Raw genomic sequence first — 18,337 nt, 5'->3', positions numbered from 1 at the left:
GACAACTAAGCTGTGCAAGGAAATAACAGTGGTGTTGAAATGGCCACAGAGTGTGGCGTGAGTAGAAAGCGTACTGTTTGGATTTTAAACCATCCCTTTTTGTACCGTTTCCTCTGGGCAGATTTCCCGTTTATATCAGAAGTGTGAATCTGATGTTACTGCTGTAATTCGTTGATAATGCCCGCAGCTAATGGGTGCTTTCTTTCCATGTGCACATCCTGGAGTTATCGGATGTAATTATTCTATCTTCATTAATAAATGTTGTTTTCCAGGTGGTTTGACATAGGTTGTTTGATTCTTGAAGATCCAGTTCATGGTATTCATTTGGAAAATTTCACGCAAGCAACACCAGTGCCTTTAGAATATGTGCAACAGGTCAGTGTGTCATCAATGTTGGTCCCTGATGGTTTCAGAAAATAACTAACTTTATAAAATCTGACTGTGGTTCCATTTAAAATGTCTCATTTGACCTTGGCAGTGAGTAACGGAATAGTCCAAGGAATTAAAGTGGCCACTCAACTTTGCGTCAAACTAGAGCATAGATTTCAAACATTTATATGTAATTTTGGATTTTGTTGCGAATGTAATTACTGGAGCATGCAGTGTTTTACAGCCACGGTAACTTAGGGTAGGTAATTTGTGTGTTTAAATTTATGTCCTTAATATATCTTGTAAACGTTTAAATGATTTTAAACAAATTGGCTGTGACAGATGTGGTTTGACCAAAAGAAGTCTCTTCAGATAAATTAGTAAATGTGTTTAATATGAGAGCGATCCTATCAGAGATTCAGAAGGAAATTCTTATGCCAAAATTTAAGAATGCAGAACTCACCATACCACAGGGGGTGGTTGAGGAGAATAATGTACATGCATTTAAGGGGGAAACTAGATAAGCAGATACAAAAAACAAACTAGATTCAAGGGGGAGAAAGGAATAGAAGGTTATGATGATAGTGAGAGATAACTCGTGTAGCATAAGCACCGATTATATACCATTTGGGCCAAATGGCCTGTTTCTGTGCTGTCAATTCAAAGCTTTGCATTAACTGCCTTTGGTGTCCAGTTACAAGCCATCTTCTTTTTGTTTTCTATTTTGAGATGGGGTTGGTAGACCAGGTGTTCTTTTCCTGTCCACCTTACATATATATTCATATTAATCTGAAATTTCTCTCTCAGCTAAGTTAGTACAGGCATTAACTTATTTCTCATTTTATTTACTTACCACTGTTAGAGTAGCAGCCCAAAGAATTGCAGATACATGCCTTGAATGTTTGTATTTATTGACCTGCAGCATAATTTCAAATCCGCTGTGATGGACTAGGACATGGGTAGTTTGTCACTTGCCTGAATCCAGTAGTAACAACTTGCATTTATATTGCAACTTTAGTGTAATAAAACATTACAAAGCAAAATTTGACACTGAGCCACATATGGTGATATTTGTGCAAATGACCAAAAACGTGGTCAAAGAGGTAGGTTTTAAAGAACATCCCAAAGGAGGAAAGAGGCAAGGAGGCCTAGCGAGCGAATGCAAGAGCTTAGGGCCTAGGTAACTGAAGGCACAACCACCAGTAGTGGAGCTAGAGAAATCAGGGATGCTCCAGAGGCCAGAATGAGAGGAATGCAGAGATCTTGGAGGCTGAAGGAGGTTACGTAGGTAGGGAATGGCAAGGCCGTTGAGGGATTTGGAAACAAGGATGAGAATTTTAAAATCAAGTTGCTTAACCGGACGCCAATATAGGTCACTGTTGGCCTTGCGTACCCTTGGTACTTTTGCTGAAAACAGGACTGTTTATGTTTTTGTTTTAAATCAGGCACAAAACCTCACGCCAGCTGATTACAATTTGCGATGGTCTGGGCTGATGGTGACCATAGGGGAAGTGTTGGAGCGGAGTTTACCCCAGGTCAACCGGACTGATTGGCACATCATGTTTACAGGGATGTCGCGAAGACAGATGATCTATAGCGCGGCCAAATCATTAGCGGGAATGTACAAGCAGCAACTACCATCGAAGTCCATTTAACACGTAAAACTGTGGCCTTCTGTTCGGTGGGGGCATTTTTTTTTAAATGTTGCTTCATTACATGCTCGAGAATGGTTTAACTTTGTATTTTTATACTCCCAAAAGATCAACAAAACTCAATTGCTGAACCAAAACGTGTCTCTCGTAGCTGTCTCGTATGCCAGCATGGGAACTGGTTGACTGGGACATTCTAGAAGCTGAAGATTCAATGTAATGGGAAATATTTTGAAATATGCAGCATTTTGTGTATTATAACTTTATATTAAAATAACTTTGCAATATTTTTGGTGCCGAGATATGGCACCTGAGGAAGTTGGACACTAAGAGTTGGTAACGCTTAGACTGATATTGTCTACATCTTCAGCTAATCATTATAAAAATTTGTGACCAAGTATGGGCTGTTGTTCCGGTTGTTCAAGTGCCGAGTTTTTATTTTACTATCCCCTATCTCTGCCCTTACCATAGAAGCTTAATGCTTATAATTCAAAATGATGGATACATGATTTACAGGATACAACTTGATATAAGACTTTTATATATGAAAAATGGGCTAGCAGATGAATAGTCAGGTTAAATTGTAGCAAGATAGAAGGAAAAACTTTGTTTAAAACAAAATCCCACTCTCTCATCTTTGAAAACTCTAAGTAGGTCATCTCCACTGCCAAGTGAAGCTAATGCTGGGCTTGTTTGGTTAATTTTGACACGGTTTTGTCGTTATTTCTAAGGGAATAAAACTGAAATGTTACAAGTGATGCCAGTGTTTTCCTTATGCTGCCTTAGTTCCGACATCCGCCTGCAGTGTTTTTTCGTGGAATATGCCTTTAAGTTGAAGAAGTTTGTACTGCAATATATTGTGCTGCAATAGTTTGTATATATAAGTAATTCCTTCCTCAATGCTGTACAACCAATCTTGGTGCAAGCAGTTTGTAAATAAACCACAGCTAAAGTATTTTAATGGTGACTTTTCAGCTTGGTTCATGTTATGAATCTAAGTTTCAAACTGGGTTGCTGTTACTGCTTTCACAGTGGTGTTGCATATTGCCTCTGTGGGCTTTTTGAAGATTATGCTGCCACTTAATTTACCCGAACTTAAATGAGGCTTCACAGAGAAAGGTAAATTTGCTGAAATGTAACCGCAGCAATCTGCCAAATGTTGTATAATTTAAGTTGAGCACTGTTTTTAAGTTTCAATTTTTTCTTTCCTCTGAACCCTTCAAAAGAAAAGCCCTGTAAGTTATAGGGGAGAGTCCAGAACAAGACAGCATTGCCTTAACATTAAAGCTAGGCCTCTCATAGGTGTTGTCAGGAAGGACTTCTTCACGCAAAGGCTGGTGCAAATCTTTTTCCCCCAAAAAGTGTTAGGCTGGGATGTCAGTTGAAAACCTTATAAACTGGAATTGATAGATTTTTGTTAGGCAAGAGAATTGAGGATTACATTGTCACGGCTGGTAGATGGCAGAAGAGAACCAAGCAGCTGAATGACTGCCCTATTCCTGTGTAACAGGCTCAAAGGGCTGAATGGCCTCCTCCTGTCCCTGGGTTCTTCTATTCCAATGTGGAAAGGTGAAGTTTTCAGTAACTTCCCTTTTGATTTTGTTAATTGCTACATATCCTTGCCAGCATTTCCCATTGGGGCTCCTGCATTGGGTAGTGAGTAGCAGCCAGATCAATGAATTTATGCACTTACTGCTTGGTGAATCTCTTAGTGACCATTGTTAATGGTTCAGCAGGAAAAAGCAGATCCTACCCAAGCAGCAGCTAGGTAATGGGTCCATTGTGTCGTCTGTTGCAAGCCTTTTCTGTTGCGAGGATCATGACTTTATTGATAAGTGGATTGGATTTGAAATAAGTTCCCTAGTTAATTTATTTAGCTTCATGGTTTGCTGGTTGTGATGACTTGAAAATGAGAATAATGCATTCAGGAAACTTTCTGTATATAGCAGTTCCCTGTACATACCGAGAGTCTTTTATCAGCAGATACAAAATGCAGCATTCCATGTTCTCCAGTGGATTCAATTGAGTCAGTTTTTAGGAGTTGTGAACCTTTTCCTTGGCACAGATACAGTGGCATCACTACCATCCTATCCATCTTGATTTGTTGAGATTTTTAAAGTTACTGAACTCTTGAGTATGCAGTGCAAAATGGCCCCTTTTCAGAGCATGTGCGATTAATAATGGCCAATTGGGACTTAATTTCAGTGTTACTTAGAAATAATTGGCAACCTAGCAGATGTATGTTAATGCAGAGTATTTTCTTATTTGACCTACCTTATCACAAAGTTTACATTTTCACCTGAGTTGCAATAAAATGTCCTTTCAAAATGTGACAGTAAAATGCCTCTATTTTGCTGCTGTTCACGATTCTGGGTTCTCTTTAGTCCAGGTTTACATTGTTTTTGCAGGTGGTGATAAAAAATCTAGTTCCCACAGGAGAATAAATTGACATGGCATGTCAGAGTTCTGGCACATTACATACCAGGCACTTCCACTTTTAGTTTGAATGGAAGTAAGAAAAAGGAGTTTTTGATTGCAGCAAATTATTTTTTTATTTTGTGGAATGTGAGCGTTGCCAGCAAGGCCAGCATTTATTGCCCATCCCTAATTGCCTTTGAAGGTGGTGCTGAGCTGCCTTCTTAAACCGCTGTAGTCCATTTGGTGTAGGGACACCCACAGTGCTGTTAGGAAGGGAACTCCAGGATTTTGATCCAGTGACAGTGAAGAAATGGTGAACAAAAACAAAAATACCTGGAAAAACTCACAGGTCTGGCAGCATCTGTGGAGAGGAGCACAGTTAACGTTTCGAGTCCAAATGACCCTTCAACAGAACTGGTGAAATGCTTCCGAATCAGAATGGTGCATGGCTTGGAGGGGAACTTTCAGTTAGTGGTGTTCCCATGTGTTTGCTGCACTTGTCCTTCTAGCTGGTTGAGATTGAGAGTTGGAAAGGTGCTGTCAAGGGAGGCTTGGTGGGATGCCTCAGTGCATCCTGTACATTGTATAGTGAATGGGCATTAACCACTGGGAGACAAAAGTTTTATGCAATTACTTGAAGAAAAATTAAATCAGGAAAGAAGAGAAGATATTGAGTATCTTGAGATATTTGACATTTATTGCAAGGGCTGATCTGTATTTTAATTCTATTTATCCACCTTGGTTCTGTGACTTTTAATATCCCTGCCTAACAAGTTCTATCGGTCATGTTTTGGAATTTTCAATTAACACCTTGGCCTCAAAAGCCTTTTTGTGGGGAAGAGTTTTCCAGATTTCCACCGTCCTTTGTGTGAAGAAGTACTTCCTACCTTTGCCCCTGAATGACAGAGCTCTAATTAAGGCTATACCCCCTTGTTCTGGGCTCCCTCCATGAGACAACAGGTTCTCTCTTCCCTTGATCATCTATATTCAAGGGAATACAAGCCAAGGCTGTCTTTGTAATTTAACACTGATGAGAAAAGCAAAGCACTGGTGCACTAGAGGGTGCTGTTGAGGTGAGATAGACACAAGTATGTGCATGGTACTCTATTGTGCATGTGGCTCTTCCATACTTAACCTGGGGTGTGCTTGACAAATATTGGAAAAGTAGAAGGATAATTCTTGCATCAGCATGATGGATTGAATGGACTCCTTTGGTTGATTTCTGTTATGTTGACACTGTGCTATTCCAGAAAATAACAAAAGTAATTCTATTATATGAATGTCATTTTTCATGTCTTAATAGGAAAGAGAAGGCTTTGCAGAAGGGAAAATATTTAGGGCCTTGTCTAACAACAACCTTCATTTTGGATCCAAGGGACTTCACAGAAATGTTAGAAAAGAGTTTCACAAGTCAATACTAGAACTGATGACCAAAAGATGGTCAAAGAGCTGGATTTTTAAGGACCATCTTATGGGAACAGAGGGGGCAAACAGGTTTAGGGATCTGAAGGCATGCCTGCCAATAGTGGGGGCAATTACGATAGGTAAAAACTGGAGGAGTGGGTCAATCTGAGGCTGGTAGTGCTGGAGAAGGTTAGGGATGGGAGAGTTCATGTGCTTAATGGCAAAAATTTAAACAAATGTTGGTGTTGTCCAGATGATGGGGCCCTAGTTATAATGTTGCATAAGTAAATAATCATGCAGTTGTTTGGAAAGCAGAGCTTTCAAGACAATGGATTTACTTTGGGGTTCTGCATTGGAGGATTCCAACTTGATTTTTAAAATTGGTTTATTTTGCCAGGGCTCAATCCTAAATCATCCTGCTTCACTCTTGACTGCTGCCAGGCCAATTGGGATTGGCCTAGTCACATTACTGATTAACTAATTTGTAGACAAGGTAGTTCAGCATACAACTGAGCAGCATCCATAATGTTCAAACTGCTGTATTTTCTTCAATAAAAGTTTTTTTTTTCAAAACCTGTAATCTGTAACTCTGTTTTAGAACATCGCTGATGGGAACAAGGAGGCTCCAGTTGGGGTGAAGAAGAGTTTGTGTTGTAAATTCTGCATTGTAAATTCTATGTAACTTGTATTTATAAAGTGCAATTAACCTAGTAAAATCTCTTTTGCATTTGATAAGAGTGTTAGCAGCCATAATCTGACACTTAACCCCATGACGAGGTATCGGGAAGCTCGGTCAAAGAGGTAGGTTTTTAAGGAGTGTCTTGGGAAAAGAATTCTATCAATGGGGCTATTCCTTTATTTACAGCACTGTGCACTCTTACATTGTTTACACAAGCTGAAAATGGTGGAAAATGTAAATACTCAGTGAAAATGTTTGGCTACATCCATGGTGTTGTCCTCAGCATTCTGCTCTTAGATGCAGGGGCTTATAGTATTGGATTTTTTGAAAGAACAGATCATGTAGTTGCACATATGGCCAGTAGTTCTGCTCTTCTCTAATTTGTGAATGTTTCATTAATTAAAGGATTATTGAAAATGAAACAAAGCATGTTAGGGTGAAAACAAACTATTTATTGGCTTGCATCAAGTAATGAAATATTAAGACAAAATATTTGGGAATTTCATGTCCACAATAAACAATGTATCAAGATAATTACATTGTACACTATATAATGTAGATTATACAAGCCTATACTGTAGCACTGACAGATATACTACCAAGTTTCTATAGCACCTTTCATGACCTCTGATATAATGACTTTTCAAAGTATAGTTACTGTTGTAGGGAATACAGTGAATGTATGCTCAGCAAGATCCCACAAACAGTAATGTCATAATGATCAGACAATTTGTGTTGATGGTGAGGGATGAATATTGGCCCGCACAGTACCATGAAACCTTTAGTACCCACACAAGTGGGTGATCATATCTGTGGTTAACATCTCATCCCAATGACAATCCCTCTGACAGTGCAGCATTCCCTCAGTACTGCACCAGGAGTGTCAGCCTATGGAGTGGGATTTGAACCCACCACCATTGATGCAGTAGATGAGCATGCTACCCACTGAGCTACAGCTTACAGTAATGAACCAAAACCTATTGTGTTGCCTTTGGAAAAATTATCAGTGGGTGAAAAGCACCTTGGGAGCAAATTTTAAGATATATTTAAAAGTTACAATTTATTCTCTTGATAAATGTGAAATGAAATATTTCCTGAGTCACCAAAGCCTGTCTGCCATCTACAAGGCACAAATCAGGAGTGTGGTGGAATACTCTCCACTTGCCTGGATGAGTGCAGCTCCAACAACACTCAAGAAGTTTGACACCATCCAGGACAAAACCCACTTGGTTGGCATCCCATCCACCACCTTAAACATTCACTCCTGTTGCACAGTGGCAGCAGTGTGTACCATCTACAAGATATGCTCTAGGAACTCATTAAGGCTCCTTCAACAGCACCTTCCAAATCTGTGACCTCTACCACTTAGAAGGACAAGGGCAGGATATGCAAGTTCCCCTCCTGACTAGGAAATATATCGCTGTTCCTTCACTGGCTCTGGGTCAAAATCCTGGAACTTCCTCTCTAACAGCACTGTGGGTGTACCTACACCGCATGGACTGCAGCAGTTCAAGAAGGCAGCTCACCACTATCTTCTCAAGGGCAGTTAGGGATGGGCAATGAACGTTGGCCTTGGCAACCACACTCAACCTGAGAATGATTTTTTTAAAAATGCATTACTGATCTGGTAAAGAACTGTAAAGCCCTGAAGAAGCAAAACAAATATTTTGGTGTTAACTCTCACAGGGGCTGGTGTGTTTGTAGGGTCGTTTATGCTGCTATTGTTGGGAGAGGCGGAGACAGATCTGGACCAGCCCTGAGCTCGTTAGGAGGTGTTTAGATGGAGCTGTGCTCAGGGACTGACAGCGAGTGATTCCCTCTAACAAGTGTTGCCTGCAGTGTACACACAGCATCCAGTTACAACACTGGCGCAAGTCGATAATTCTCCAGCGCTCTGTCCAGGGGCTATTTTTGGTTCGCTGTTGCAGTTCCTTTCAAAGTGTTCAGCCCCCCGCTCATTGTTCTGTGTGTGTTTTGTTGGCAACTGCTAGCTCACAGACTACGAGCTAAGGACACACCAGTTTCAGAAGCCCCGCGAGTGTTGAGCGAGCACAAGCAGATATGGAAAACACCCCCATCCCCGTGGTCACAGTCCAGACCGTCCCTTACGACGACCAGAAACCCGGGACCAGTGGCTTGAGGAAGAAAACCTCCGTCTTCGAGAGCAAGAGGAACTATCTGCAGAACTTTACACAAAGCGTCCTGTCTTCTATAGACCTCAGGGACAGGCAAGGCTGTACCATGGTGGTAGGAAGTGATGGGAGATACTTCAGCAGGACCGCTATAGAGACCATTGTCCAGATGGCAGCTGCCAACGGGGTAAGGGGCAGAAAGTATTTCCAAAAAATACCCAAACCTAGTCTGCTGCGATTCCAGGCAGAGAGGGAGTCAGGCGGATATAGCATTAACAAAATGTTAGATTCTCACCGAGCCTTCCCCAGGAACCTCAATCTCTGTTTTTGTTCCTTAACTTTGTAACATAATCAAAACAAACATTTCTCTTCTCATTTCACACCCCAGCCAATATGGGCAATTTCTTGTAAGTGTGAGGGAGGGGAGGGTTATAGTATAACTGGGAGGGGGGTTGAGGGAAAGTGGAGAGACATTAATTTTGTGCAAGTTGGAAAAGTTTCACCCTCAATCCGACCTATGCATTGAGCAGAGGGCACAGCTAACGTGTCTTTATAGAAATATATACTGGGACCCAGGAAAATACAGCATGATGAGTGGCTTTGAAACACCAGCCTGGACTTAAGTGGATAATTTTCCCTTTCTGCCCCAGCCTGGTTTCAAAGCACTTTTTGAACAGACTCAGTTTAAGTGGGAGGGAGTTAAATGTTGATTTATTTCACTTTCAGGGTGTTGTTTAACATGTAGAAGGTACAGACAGACATAACCTGATGTTATCTGAAAGAAGCCAACCAGTTGGATCTGTGTCTTAAGCCAGAATTGATGATTTAATAGTGCAATAAATATGGCAGCATCGCACAGACAAAACAGATTAGCATTTTGACGCAGCTGAATTTTGGTATATTCTTCTTCCTCAGGTGCCATGTTTTACAATCTTGGCTCTCCAGCCTTTCACGGCTTTTGATAATGGCCAACATCTTGGTGTTGTTCTCAAATCTTGTACCTGTTCGGATTCTTGAGCTGCCTGTGTATTTCCTCTTTAGTCTCCCTCCCTGCTCTGCCACCCTCCATTTTGCCAGTCACTATCAGATGTTCTCGTTTCTCCCTCCTAAGTACGTGACCAAGGAATTGCAGTTGTCTCTTGGTGATCATCTGCAAAAGCCCTTTCTGAATGCTCGTTTTCCTGAAAACTTCTTGATTAGTTGTGTGTGTTGTCCAACTGATCCTCGTCATATGTCTCTGAAACTTCATCTCTGTTGTCTTCCATTGTCTTGCTCATATTCTAAATTTACATCGATATAGTAACTTTGACCAGATATAGCATTTTAATAATTCAATTATGCTTTGGATAGAGATGTTCTTATTGCAAAAGAGGTCTAACATTTTTGCGAAGGTTTGTTTTGCAAGTGTTATGTGCTTTCTGATATCTTGATCACTCTTGGTTACTCTTTGGTATGAACCAACAAAATGAAACCTGTGAAGACAGTTTAGATGTTTCCAGGGAGGAAAGGGTGGAACCTGGCAATAATGGGCATTGAGCTGAACATTGTGCACCTTAGGGGTGGCTCCACCACAGTTGGGAAATCGGCAGCTCAACCATTTACATTTATACAGCATCTTTAACACGCTTAAAAAAGTCCCCAGGCACTTCACAGGAGCATTAACATTTGACACCAAGCCACTTAAGGAGAAATTAGGACAGCTGACCAAAAGCTTGGTCAAAGCAGTAGGTTTTAAGGAGTGTCTTAAGAAGAGGAAAGAGGCAATTCCAGAGCCAAATACTTTAGCAGCTGAAGACACGCTGTCAATGGTGGAGTGACAGGAAGTGATGAGGTGCAAAAGGCCAGAATTAGAGGAGCACAAGGATCTTGGCAGATGTAGAATTGGAGGAGGCTACAGAGATAGAGAGGGTCAAAGCCACAGAGGGCTTGGTTACAGCCTTGCTTCAAACATGGACAAAAGAGCTGAACTCCAGAGGTGAGGTGAGAGTGACTGCCCTTGACATCAAGGCAGCATTTGACCGAGTGTGGCATCAAGGATCCCTAACAAAACTGGAGTCAATGGGAATCAGGGGGAAAACTCTCCATTGGTTGGAGTCATACCTAGCACAAAGGAAGATGGTTGTGGTTGTTGGAGGCCAACCATCTCAGCTCCAGGACATCACTGCGGGAGTTCCTCAGGGTAGTGTCCTAGGCCCAACCATCTTCAGCTGCTTCATCAATGACCTTCCTTCCATCACAAGGTCAGAAGTGGGGATATTCGCTGATGATTGCACAATGTTCAGCACCATTCGCAACTCCTCAGATACTGAAGCAGTCCATGTCTAAATGCAGCAAGACCTGGACGATATCCAGGTTTGGGCTGACAAGTGGCAAGTAACATTCACGCCAAACAAGTGCCAGGTAATGACCATCTCCAACAAGAGAAAGTCTAGCCATCACCCCTTGACATTCAATTGCATTACCATCACTGAATCCCCCACTACCAACATCCTGGGAGTTATCATTGACCAGAAACTGAACTGGACTAGCCATATAAATACTGTGGCTGCAAGAGCAGGTCAGAGACCAGGAATCCTGCAGTGAGTAACTCACCTCCTGACTCCCCAAAGACTGTCCACCATCTACAAGGCACAAGTCAGGAGTGTGATGGAACACTCTCCACTTGCCTGGATGAATGCAGCTGCAACAACACTCAAGAAGCTTGACACCATCCAGGACAAAGCAGCCCCGCTTGATTGGCACCTCATCCACAAACATTCATTCTCTCCACCACTGACGCACAGTAGCAACAGTGTGTACCATCTACAAAATGCATTGCAGAAACTCACCAAGGCTCCTTAGACAGCACCTTCCAAACCTACAACCACCTAGAAGGACAAGGGCAGCAGATAGCTGGGAACACCACCACTGGAAGTTCCCCTCCAAGTCATTCACCATCCTGATTTGGAAATATATCGCCGTTCCTTCACTGACACTGGGTCAAAATCCTGGCACTCCCTACCTAACAGCACTGTGGGTGTGCCTACGCCACATGGACTGCAGCGGTTCAGGAATGCAGCTCACCACCACCTTCTCAGGGGCAATTAGGGATGGGCAATAAATGCTGGCCTAACCAGCGAAGCCCACATCACATAAATGAATTAAAACAAAATTACATAGGTTATATGGTACATAAACAGGCCATTTGGCCCAATCAGTCCATGGTGTTGTCCACTCCAGTCTCCCCCCATCTTACTTCATCTAAATCTATCAGCGTAACCCTCTACTCCCTTCTCCCTCATATGCTTATCTAGTTCTCCATGAAACTGCATCTATACTATTCACTTCAACCACTACCTGTAGTAGCAAGTTTCACATTGTTAGCCCTCTATGGGTGAAGTTTCCTTTGAATTCCTTATTGGATTTCTTGGTGACTATCCTATTATGCTCTTCCCCACAGGTGGAAATGTTAGTTGGATTTCACTCTATTAAAATTTTAAAGACCTCTATTAGGTCATCTCAGCCTTTTTTCAATAGAGAAGAGACCCAGCCTGTCAATCCTTTCCTGATATATATACCTACACATTTCTGGGATCACCCTTATAAATCTTCTCTGCACCTTCTGCAGTGCCTCTATATCCTTTTCATAATATGGCAACTGGGACTGCATTTGGTACTCTAAGCATGGTCTAATCAAGGTTTAATACAGGTTTAATGTAACTTCCCAACTTTATGATCCTGTCCCTCTAGAAATAAAGCTAGTGCTTGGTTTGCTTTTTTAAAGGCCTTGTGAATCCATGACACAACTTTTAGTATTGATGTGTCTATACTCCGAGGTCCCTTCGTTCCTCCACCCCACCTAGGTTCACACCTTCCAAGGGATAAGTGACTTCCCTATTCTTCCTACGAAAATGTACTCCCTCACATTTATGAATATGGATATGAAAACAAGTAGGTGGACATGTTTGCCACTGACTTAGCTTTCTCATCTTGAATGTTGAGTAAAGGTAATGGTGGCATTTTTAAAACTAATCAAACAGAGAGAGGCCCAAAGGCCATAATGCAGGACACTAAACTTAAGAGTTTAAAGACTGATGGAGATACATCAGATAGTCGTTAAATGAAGCTGTATCTTGATTTTTAAAAGTGATGGCTAGAGGATGAAAATATGTTGGTGACAATGGTTGATGCCCTGGAGGCAAAGCTGAAGAGTTGGGGATGTGATGTATCATGATTTTATAGGGTGGAGGGAAAGTGTGTAGGATAGAGCATTTGCAATTTAGAAGCATTAATTATTTACAGCACAGTAACAGGCCAATTGGCCTAACAGGCCTACGCTGTATGTCATGAGCTTCTTCCCAAATCTTTTCATCTAACATCATGGACATAACCTTCTATTCCTTCTCCCTCATGTGTTTATCCAGCTTCACCTTAAAAGGCGTCAATGCCATTTGCCTCACCTTCTTTATGATAGTGAGTTCCACATTCTCACCACTGTCTGGGTAACAGAGTTTCTCCTGAATTCCTTATTAGATTTATCTTACTAATGACCATAGTTTTACCTCAAACCCTTTCACAATTTTAAAGACCTCCATCAGGTCACCCGTCAGCTATCTCTTTTCTGGAGAAAAGAATCGCAGCCTGTTCAATTTTCCCTGATAGGTATAACCTCTCTGTTCCAGTACGAAGCTAGTAAAACTTTTCTTTGTAGCTTCTCAAGTGCCTAAGTTCTTTTTGTAATGTAGAGACCCAAATTGTATTCCAAGTATGCTCTAACCAAGGTTAATATAACTTGTCTGCTGGCTATGAAGTGCTTTGCAATGTCCTGAGGTTGAAGAAGGCATTACCATAATTGTAAGTATTTCTTTTCCCTCAGAGTCCATGAATCAACATTGTCTATAGCCACTTTGTTTGGGCTACGGTGTACGGTATCCACTGAATGTGATATGAAAGGACATTGCTTTCCCCTCAATGTGTAATTATTGGCTCAGAATTAAACAAATCCACTGCTTGCTTCCCTTAAAGCTCTGTTTCCATTTTAAGGCTGTCATTTGTGACACCCTTTGTATGAGGGGAATGAAGAGCAGGAGGATAGACCAAGGAAATTTGATGCATCCAATGTTCATAACACCCACACACCAAGCAGAGGCAGAGGTTTCAAACAAAAAAGCTAGTGTTACAACCAGAATCGTTCATTTATAGCTTAAACATCATTCTGCAACTCCTGGCAGTCTTACACTATAACACCAACAATTTGCATTTATATGGCCCCTTTGAAGGAGTAAAACATCGGGGTGTTTCACAGGTGCATTAAAATTTAAAATTTGACAACACTGGAGCCATGTCCTCTGACTCCCACACAGGAGAATGCTACTCACCGAGCCACGGAGACACTGGGAGAAACACAATTGTTCTGTTGAATTGTGTGGCTGCTGTTGGCACTCGGTGCAAGTGAAGATATTGGCCCCAGTCTACAATGTAATACATCTGCAGACAATAATCCAACATGACATTGGAAATATTTCCAGAACTAGCCTGGGTGGGTGGGGGAGGGGTGGGGGAGGGGGGGGGGTGGGGGGTGGGGGGTGGGGGGGGGTGGGGGGGGGGAGGGGTGGGGGGGGTGGGTGGGGGGGAGCGGAGGTGGGGGGAGGGGGTGGAGAGAAGGGGCGGGGGGGGGTGCGGGGGTGAGACCCCAGTGCTAATAACATTTAATAGCACTTTAAATGGAGTGTACAGAGAACAGGCCATTCAACCTATTCAGTTCATTCTTGCTCCACTTGAATCTCCTCTTATCCTTCTTCATCTAACTATCTGCATATCCTTCTATTCCTCCCTCCCTCGGCTTCTCCTTAAATACATCTATGCTGTTTGCCTCAACTATTCCATGTGGCAGCGAGTTCCACATTCTCACCACTCTCTGGGTAAAGAGGTTTCTTACAAATTCACTTTGGTGGCTGTTGGACCAATAGGAATGATACATGTTGTGCTGTAGGAATGATATACATCATGCAACTATCTTCCTGAAGGAGATGGCAAGGCTGCCTCCACGCTTTCTTTTTGGAAATCAGCCTTGTTGGACCCACTTTTGCTATTGCTTGTGGGATGTACCTGGTTCAAGAGAGTAGCAAAAGCTGACAGTATTCCTGACACCACACAGCCCTTCCCTGCTCCAGCACGCCCCTTTTTCTGCCAAGCCCATTGCTGGTGGGACAGTGATGGGAATCCCACCCACCACCTCCCCCCCCAAAAAATTTATAAACCCAAATTGTGCAGAGAAAAGCTGAGGAAACTCACTCTTTAAATGAAGATTCTGACTTTCTCATTGCACGCTCCACCAACACTGATTCTGTTTGAGACACTGCTTTGGAATTTCATCTTTGCAACCTGTGTTTTAAACATGACCTGGACAGAAGATGGGCAGGAATGTCTAGTGAGCGGAATTGTTCACCAGGTAATATAACCCACAGATATCCTTCCAAAGAAATGAAGGTACTTTCGAAGGAAGAACGAAGAGAGGCAATATCAACTAAGTGGTACCATTTTAAAGAGGGTACAGGAATAGAGACATCTGGGGGGAGGGTTTCACGTACACAAGTTCTTTGAAGGTGACAGGGCAAGTTGATAAGACTGTGCGTACAGACTCCTTGGCTTTATAAAGAGGCACAGAATATGAAAGCAAGGAAATTATGCTAAATCTTTATAAAATCAGTGGTTAGGCCTCTCCTGGAGTATTGTGTTCAATTCTACATCCCATGCTTTAGGAAGGATACCATAGTTTCAAGAAGAGGGCACAGGGGAGATTTACTAGAATGAGACCAGTGAAGAGGGATTTTGGTTGTGCAGAGACTGGAGAAGCTTCAATTGCCCTTTGAGGATAGAAGGTGGATCTAATAAAAGTGTTCAACATTATTAGGGGTTTCTCACAATTTCCTGTTTCCACTGACTGGGTCAGTCACCAGAGGACACAGATATAAGGTAATTGGAAAAAGAACCAGTGGGGGGAGATGAAGAGAATTCTATCAGATGCAGCAAGTTGTTGTGATCTGGAGTGCGCTGCCTGAAAGGGCGGTGGATGCAGGTGCAATAATAACTTGCAAAAGGGAATTGGATATATCCATGAAAAGGAAACATTTGCAGGGCTATGGAGAAAGAGCAGTGGGGAGTGGGGCTAACAGAGCTGGCAGACACAGGAGGACTGAATGGCCTCCTTCTACACTGCAAGATTTTACTTCCCACCTTCTGCTCCTCCCTAGTTTGCAATTATTAATAGCTGCATATTTACAAAGCTACCAAAATGCTGTATAAATGAAGATATCAATTTCATTAGCGTATGCAGTGAGCGTTTTTTAAAAAGCAATTTAGGATTTAAATCTATTTGAGGTAACAAACATGAAATTAATTAAACACTAATTCAGAATACAGTTTCCATGTTGCAGTTTTCAAATACATGAATAGGAATGTCACATTGTAGCAGTGACATTAATAGAAAAGTAAGTTGTGCAAGTACCGAGAGAGTGAAACATTGAGTGAAAGCAGTGAGTGGAAGAGAGAGATTAGCAGTGTTTATGAACAGGAAAACTGTCCAAAGACAGGATCACTTTCAATAGATAAAAAAAATCATCTTTTATTATTCCGAAAGGATTCTATACTTCATAAGGTCTTACACCAAAGATTGCATCCTAAAGTTAAGCTTCTATGAACATACAATAGCAGAATTACTACAGTGCAGGGGGCCATTCAGCCCATCGTGTCTGCACCAGCTCTCTGAATGAGCATCCTACATAAAATATACAAACATAAAATCGAGGAATAACTTGCATTTATGTAAGTACCTTTCATTACCTCAGGACACCGCAAAGTGCTTTACAGCTAATGAAGTATTTGGAAGTGCAGTCCCTGTTTTAAACACGGCAGCCAATTTGCTCACAGCAAGCTCCCACAGTCTTGTGATACTGACTAGATGATCTCTTTCAGTGATGTTGGTTGAGGGATAAATATTGACTAGAACACTAAATTTTATTACCCTGATCCACAATGACAAGAGCCAGTTTAAAGCTATACCTAACTTAGAGCACACTTAAGGATTTACAATACATGCATGACATTGGTTAACGTTGCCTTCATGAAAAACAATAGTTGTAGTCTAATAGGAGCAAGTTTCAAGGCTATTTGGGATTATCGATTTCTCTTGTTAGATATTTTCAATTGGGTAAGCATTTCAGAGTTCTCATATTGTCTTGCACATTAGCTTATAGCTTGCATAGATCCTTAGTGAATCAGCAATTGTTCAGAGTTAGTTTAGAAATGTCATAACTTAAAATCAAATTAAACTATTTTCAAATGTATGAAGTTTTCTTTTTGCAAATTGATTTTGCAGCCTTGGAACTGAACACTTCGGTAGTATATTACAGTGGACTAGCACCCTGACTAAAACAGCCCGACAGAAATTATTGAACCCCAACATTATAGCAGCTGTAATATGCTGAAGCAGACACGGGATCCAATGATCAACTAGACATGCAGACTAGAGACAAGTAAGGTTTATTCATCCACAGCAGATGCATCTTTAAATGCAGAGATGAACAAAACCTTACCCTCCGGCCTGAGTGTCATTCCTGATGAAAGGCAATTAAGGTTCAAGATTTCCTGAAAGCTATATCCAGTGCCTTGTGGTGCTGGCATTTCATACAATGTCTTAAAGCTATGCTGCTGTCGTGGATACACGGATCTCTAAAAGCCCAGTGCTCTTGTATCATCCCTCTCGCTCTGTTACACAGTCTATAAGAGTCATAGCACCTTGCCAGAAAATGTGTTGGGACCTACAAGAATCTGCTTTGAGCATGTTGAAATATTGAGTGGAACATGTTCCAGGAATAATTTCAGTAAGGGTACTGTGACAATTTTTGGTTTGTCCTTTTTAGTAATAATTTTCATTAGGCAGAAAGAGGAAAGGGGAAAAATCCATATACTGTATGTTTTAAGAACATAAATAATAGGAGTAAAGCAGGCCATACGCTCAAATAAGGACCTATAACTGTAAGGATGAAGACCCGTAAATGGCCAATCTAATTTGTCATTGCCCAGCAAGCCCCATTCGTCACTTAAGAAATAGGAGGAGATGTCGGCTACATGGTCCATCGAACCTGCTGTGCCATTTATTAAGATCATGGCTGATCTTCAACCTCAACTCCACTTTCCCATCCTATTCACATATCCTTCAAATTCCTTAATGTCAAAAAGAATTATTGATCTTTGTCTTAAATATACTCAGCGACTGAGCATCCACAGCTTCTCAGAGCAGAGAATTCCAAAGATTTATTACCCTCAGAGTAAATAAATCTCTCTTGATCTCAGTCCTAAATGGCTGGCCTGTTACTCTGAGACTATGCATCCATGATCTAGACTTTCCAGGCAGGAGAAATCAGCCTTATTTTCATTACATTTTGTCTGGTGTTTATTTCTGAAAATGGAAATGATGAATGTTTCTGGAGCAAACACAGATCTGATCTGAACTAGAGAATTAAAAAAATGTCTTGCAATAGAAGTAATGGGACATCTGAGTTGCATTATTGTGGATGGCTGATTAATACAATTGGATGCCCAGGTAATAGTGACATTTGTTTCCAGTAAAATATTGCAGTTAATATATGGAGCAAATTCCAGACTTAATAGTGGGAATTATTGAAGAAGCAAATCACAGAAAGTGC

The 18,337-nt window shown here is 41.5% G+C and overlaps 2 protein-coding genes across 3 annotated transcripts in view; both read left to right on the top strand.

The window, feature by feature from the left end:
- Window positions 1-2,979, top strand: part of prrc1 (proline-rich coiled-coil 1) — a 30,067-nt gene extending 27,088 nt beyond the window's left edge. For both annotated transcript variants that reach the window (XM_078529855.1, XM_078529850.1), the window contains 2 exons: window positions 273-375; window positions 1,815-2,979. In XM_078529855.1, the coding sequence (XP_078385981.1) occupies window positions 273-375; window positions 1,815-2,024 (313 nt within the window). In that variant the 3' untranslated portion in view covers window positions 2,025-2,979. The remainder of the gene's footprint in view (window positions 1-272; window positions 376-1,814) is intronic.
- A 5,171-nt stretch (window positions 2,980-8,150) lies between these two features.
- The window catches only part of pgm5 (phosphoglucomutase 5), a 147,988-nt gene continuing 137,801 nt past the window's right edge, over window positions 8,151-18,337 (top strand). Inside the window, exon 1 of the mRNA XM_078530029.1 lies at window positions 8,151-8,838. Within this exon, the coding sequence (XP_078386155.1) occupies window positions 8,581-8,838 (258 nt within the window). The 5' untranslated portion in view covers window positions 8,151-8,580. The remainder of the gene's footprint in view (window positions 8,839-18,337) is intronic.

Source organism: Cetorhinus maximus, chromosome 2, assembly GCF_964194155.1.
Source record: "Cetorhinus maximus chromosome 2, sCetMax3.hap1.1, whole genome shotgun sequence".
Lineage (NCBI taxonomy): Eukaryota > Metazoa > Chordata > Chondrichthyes > Lamniformes > Cetorhinidae > Cetorhinus > Cetorhinus maximus.
This window is presented reverse-complemented; position numbering and strand designations above follow the sequence as displayed.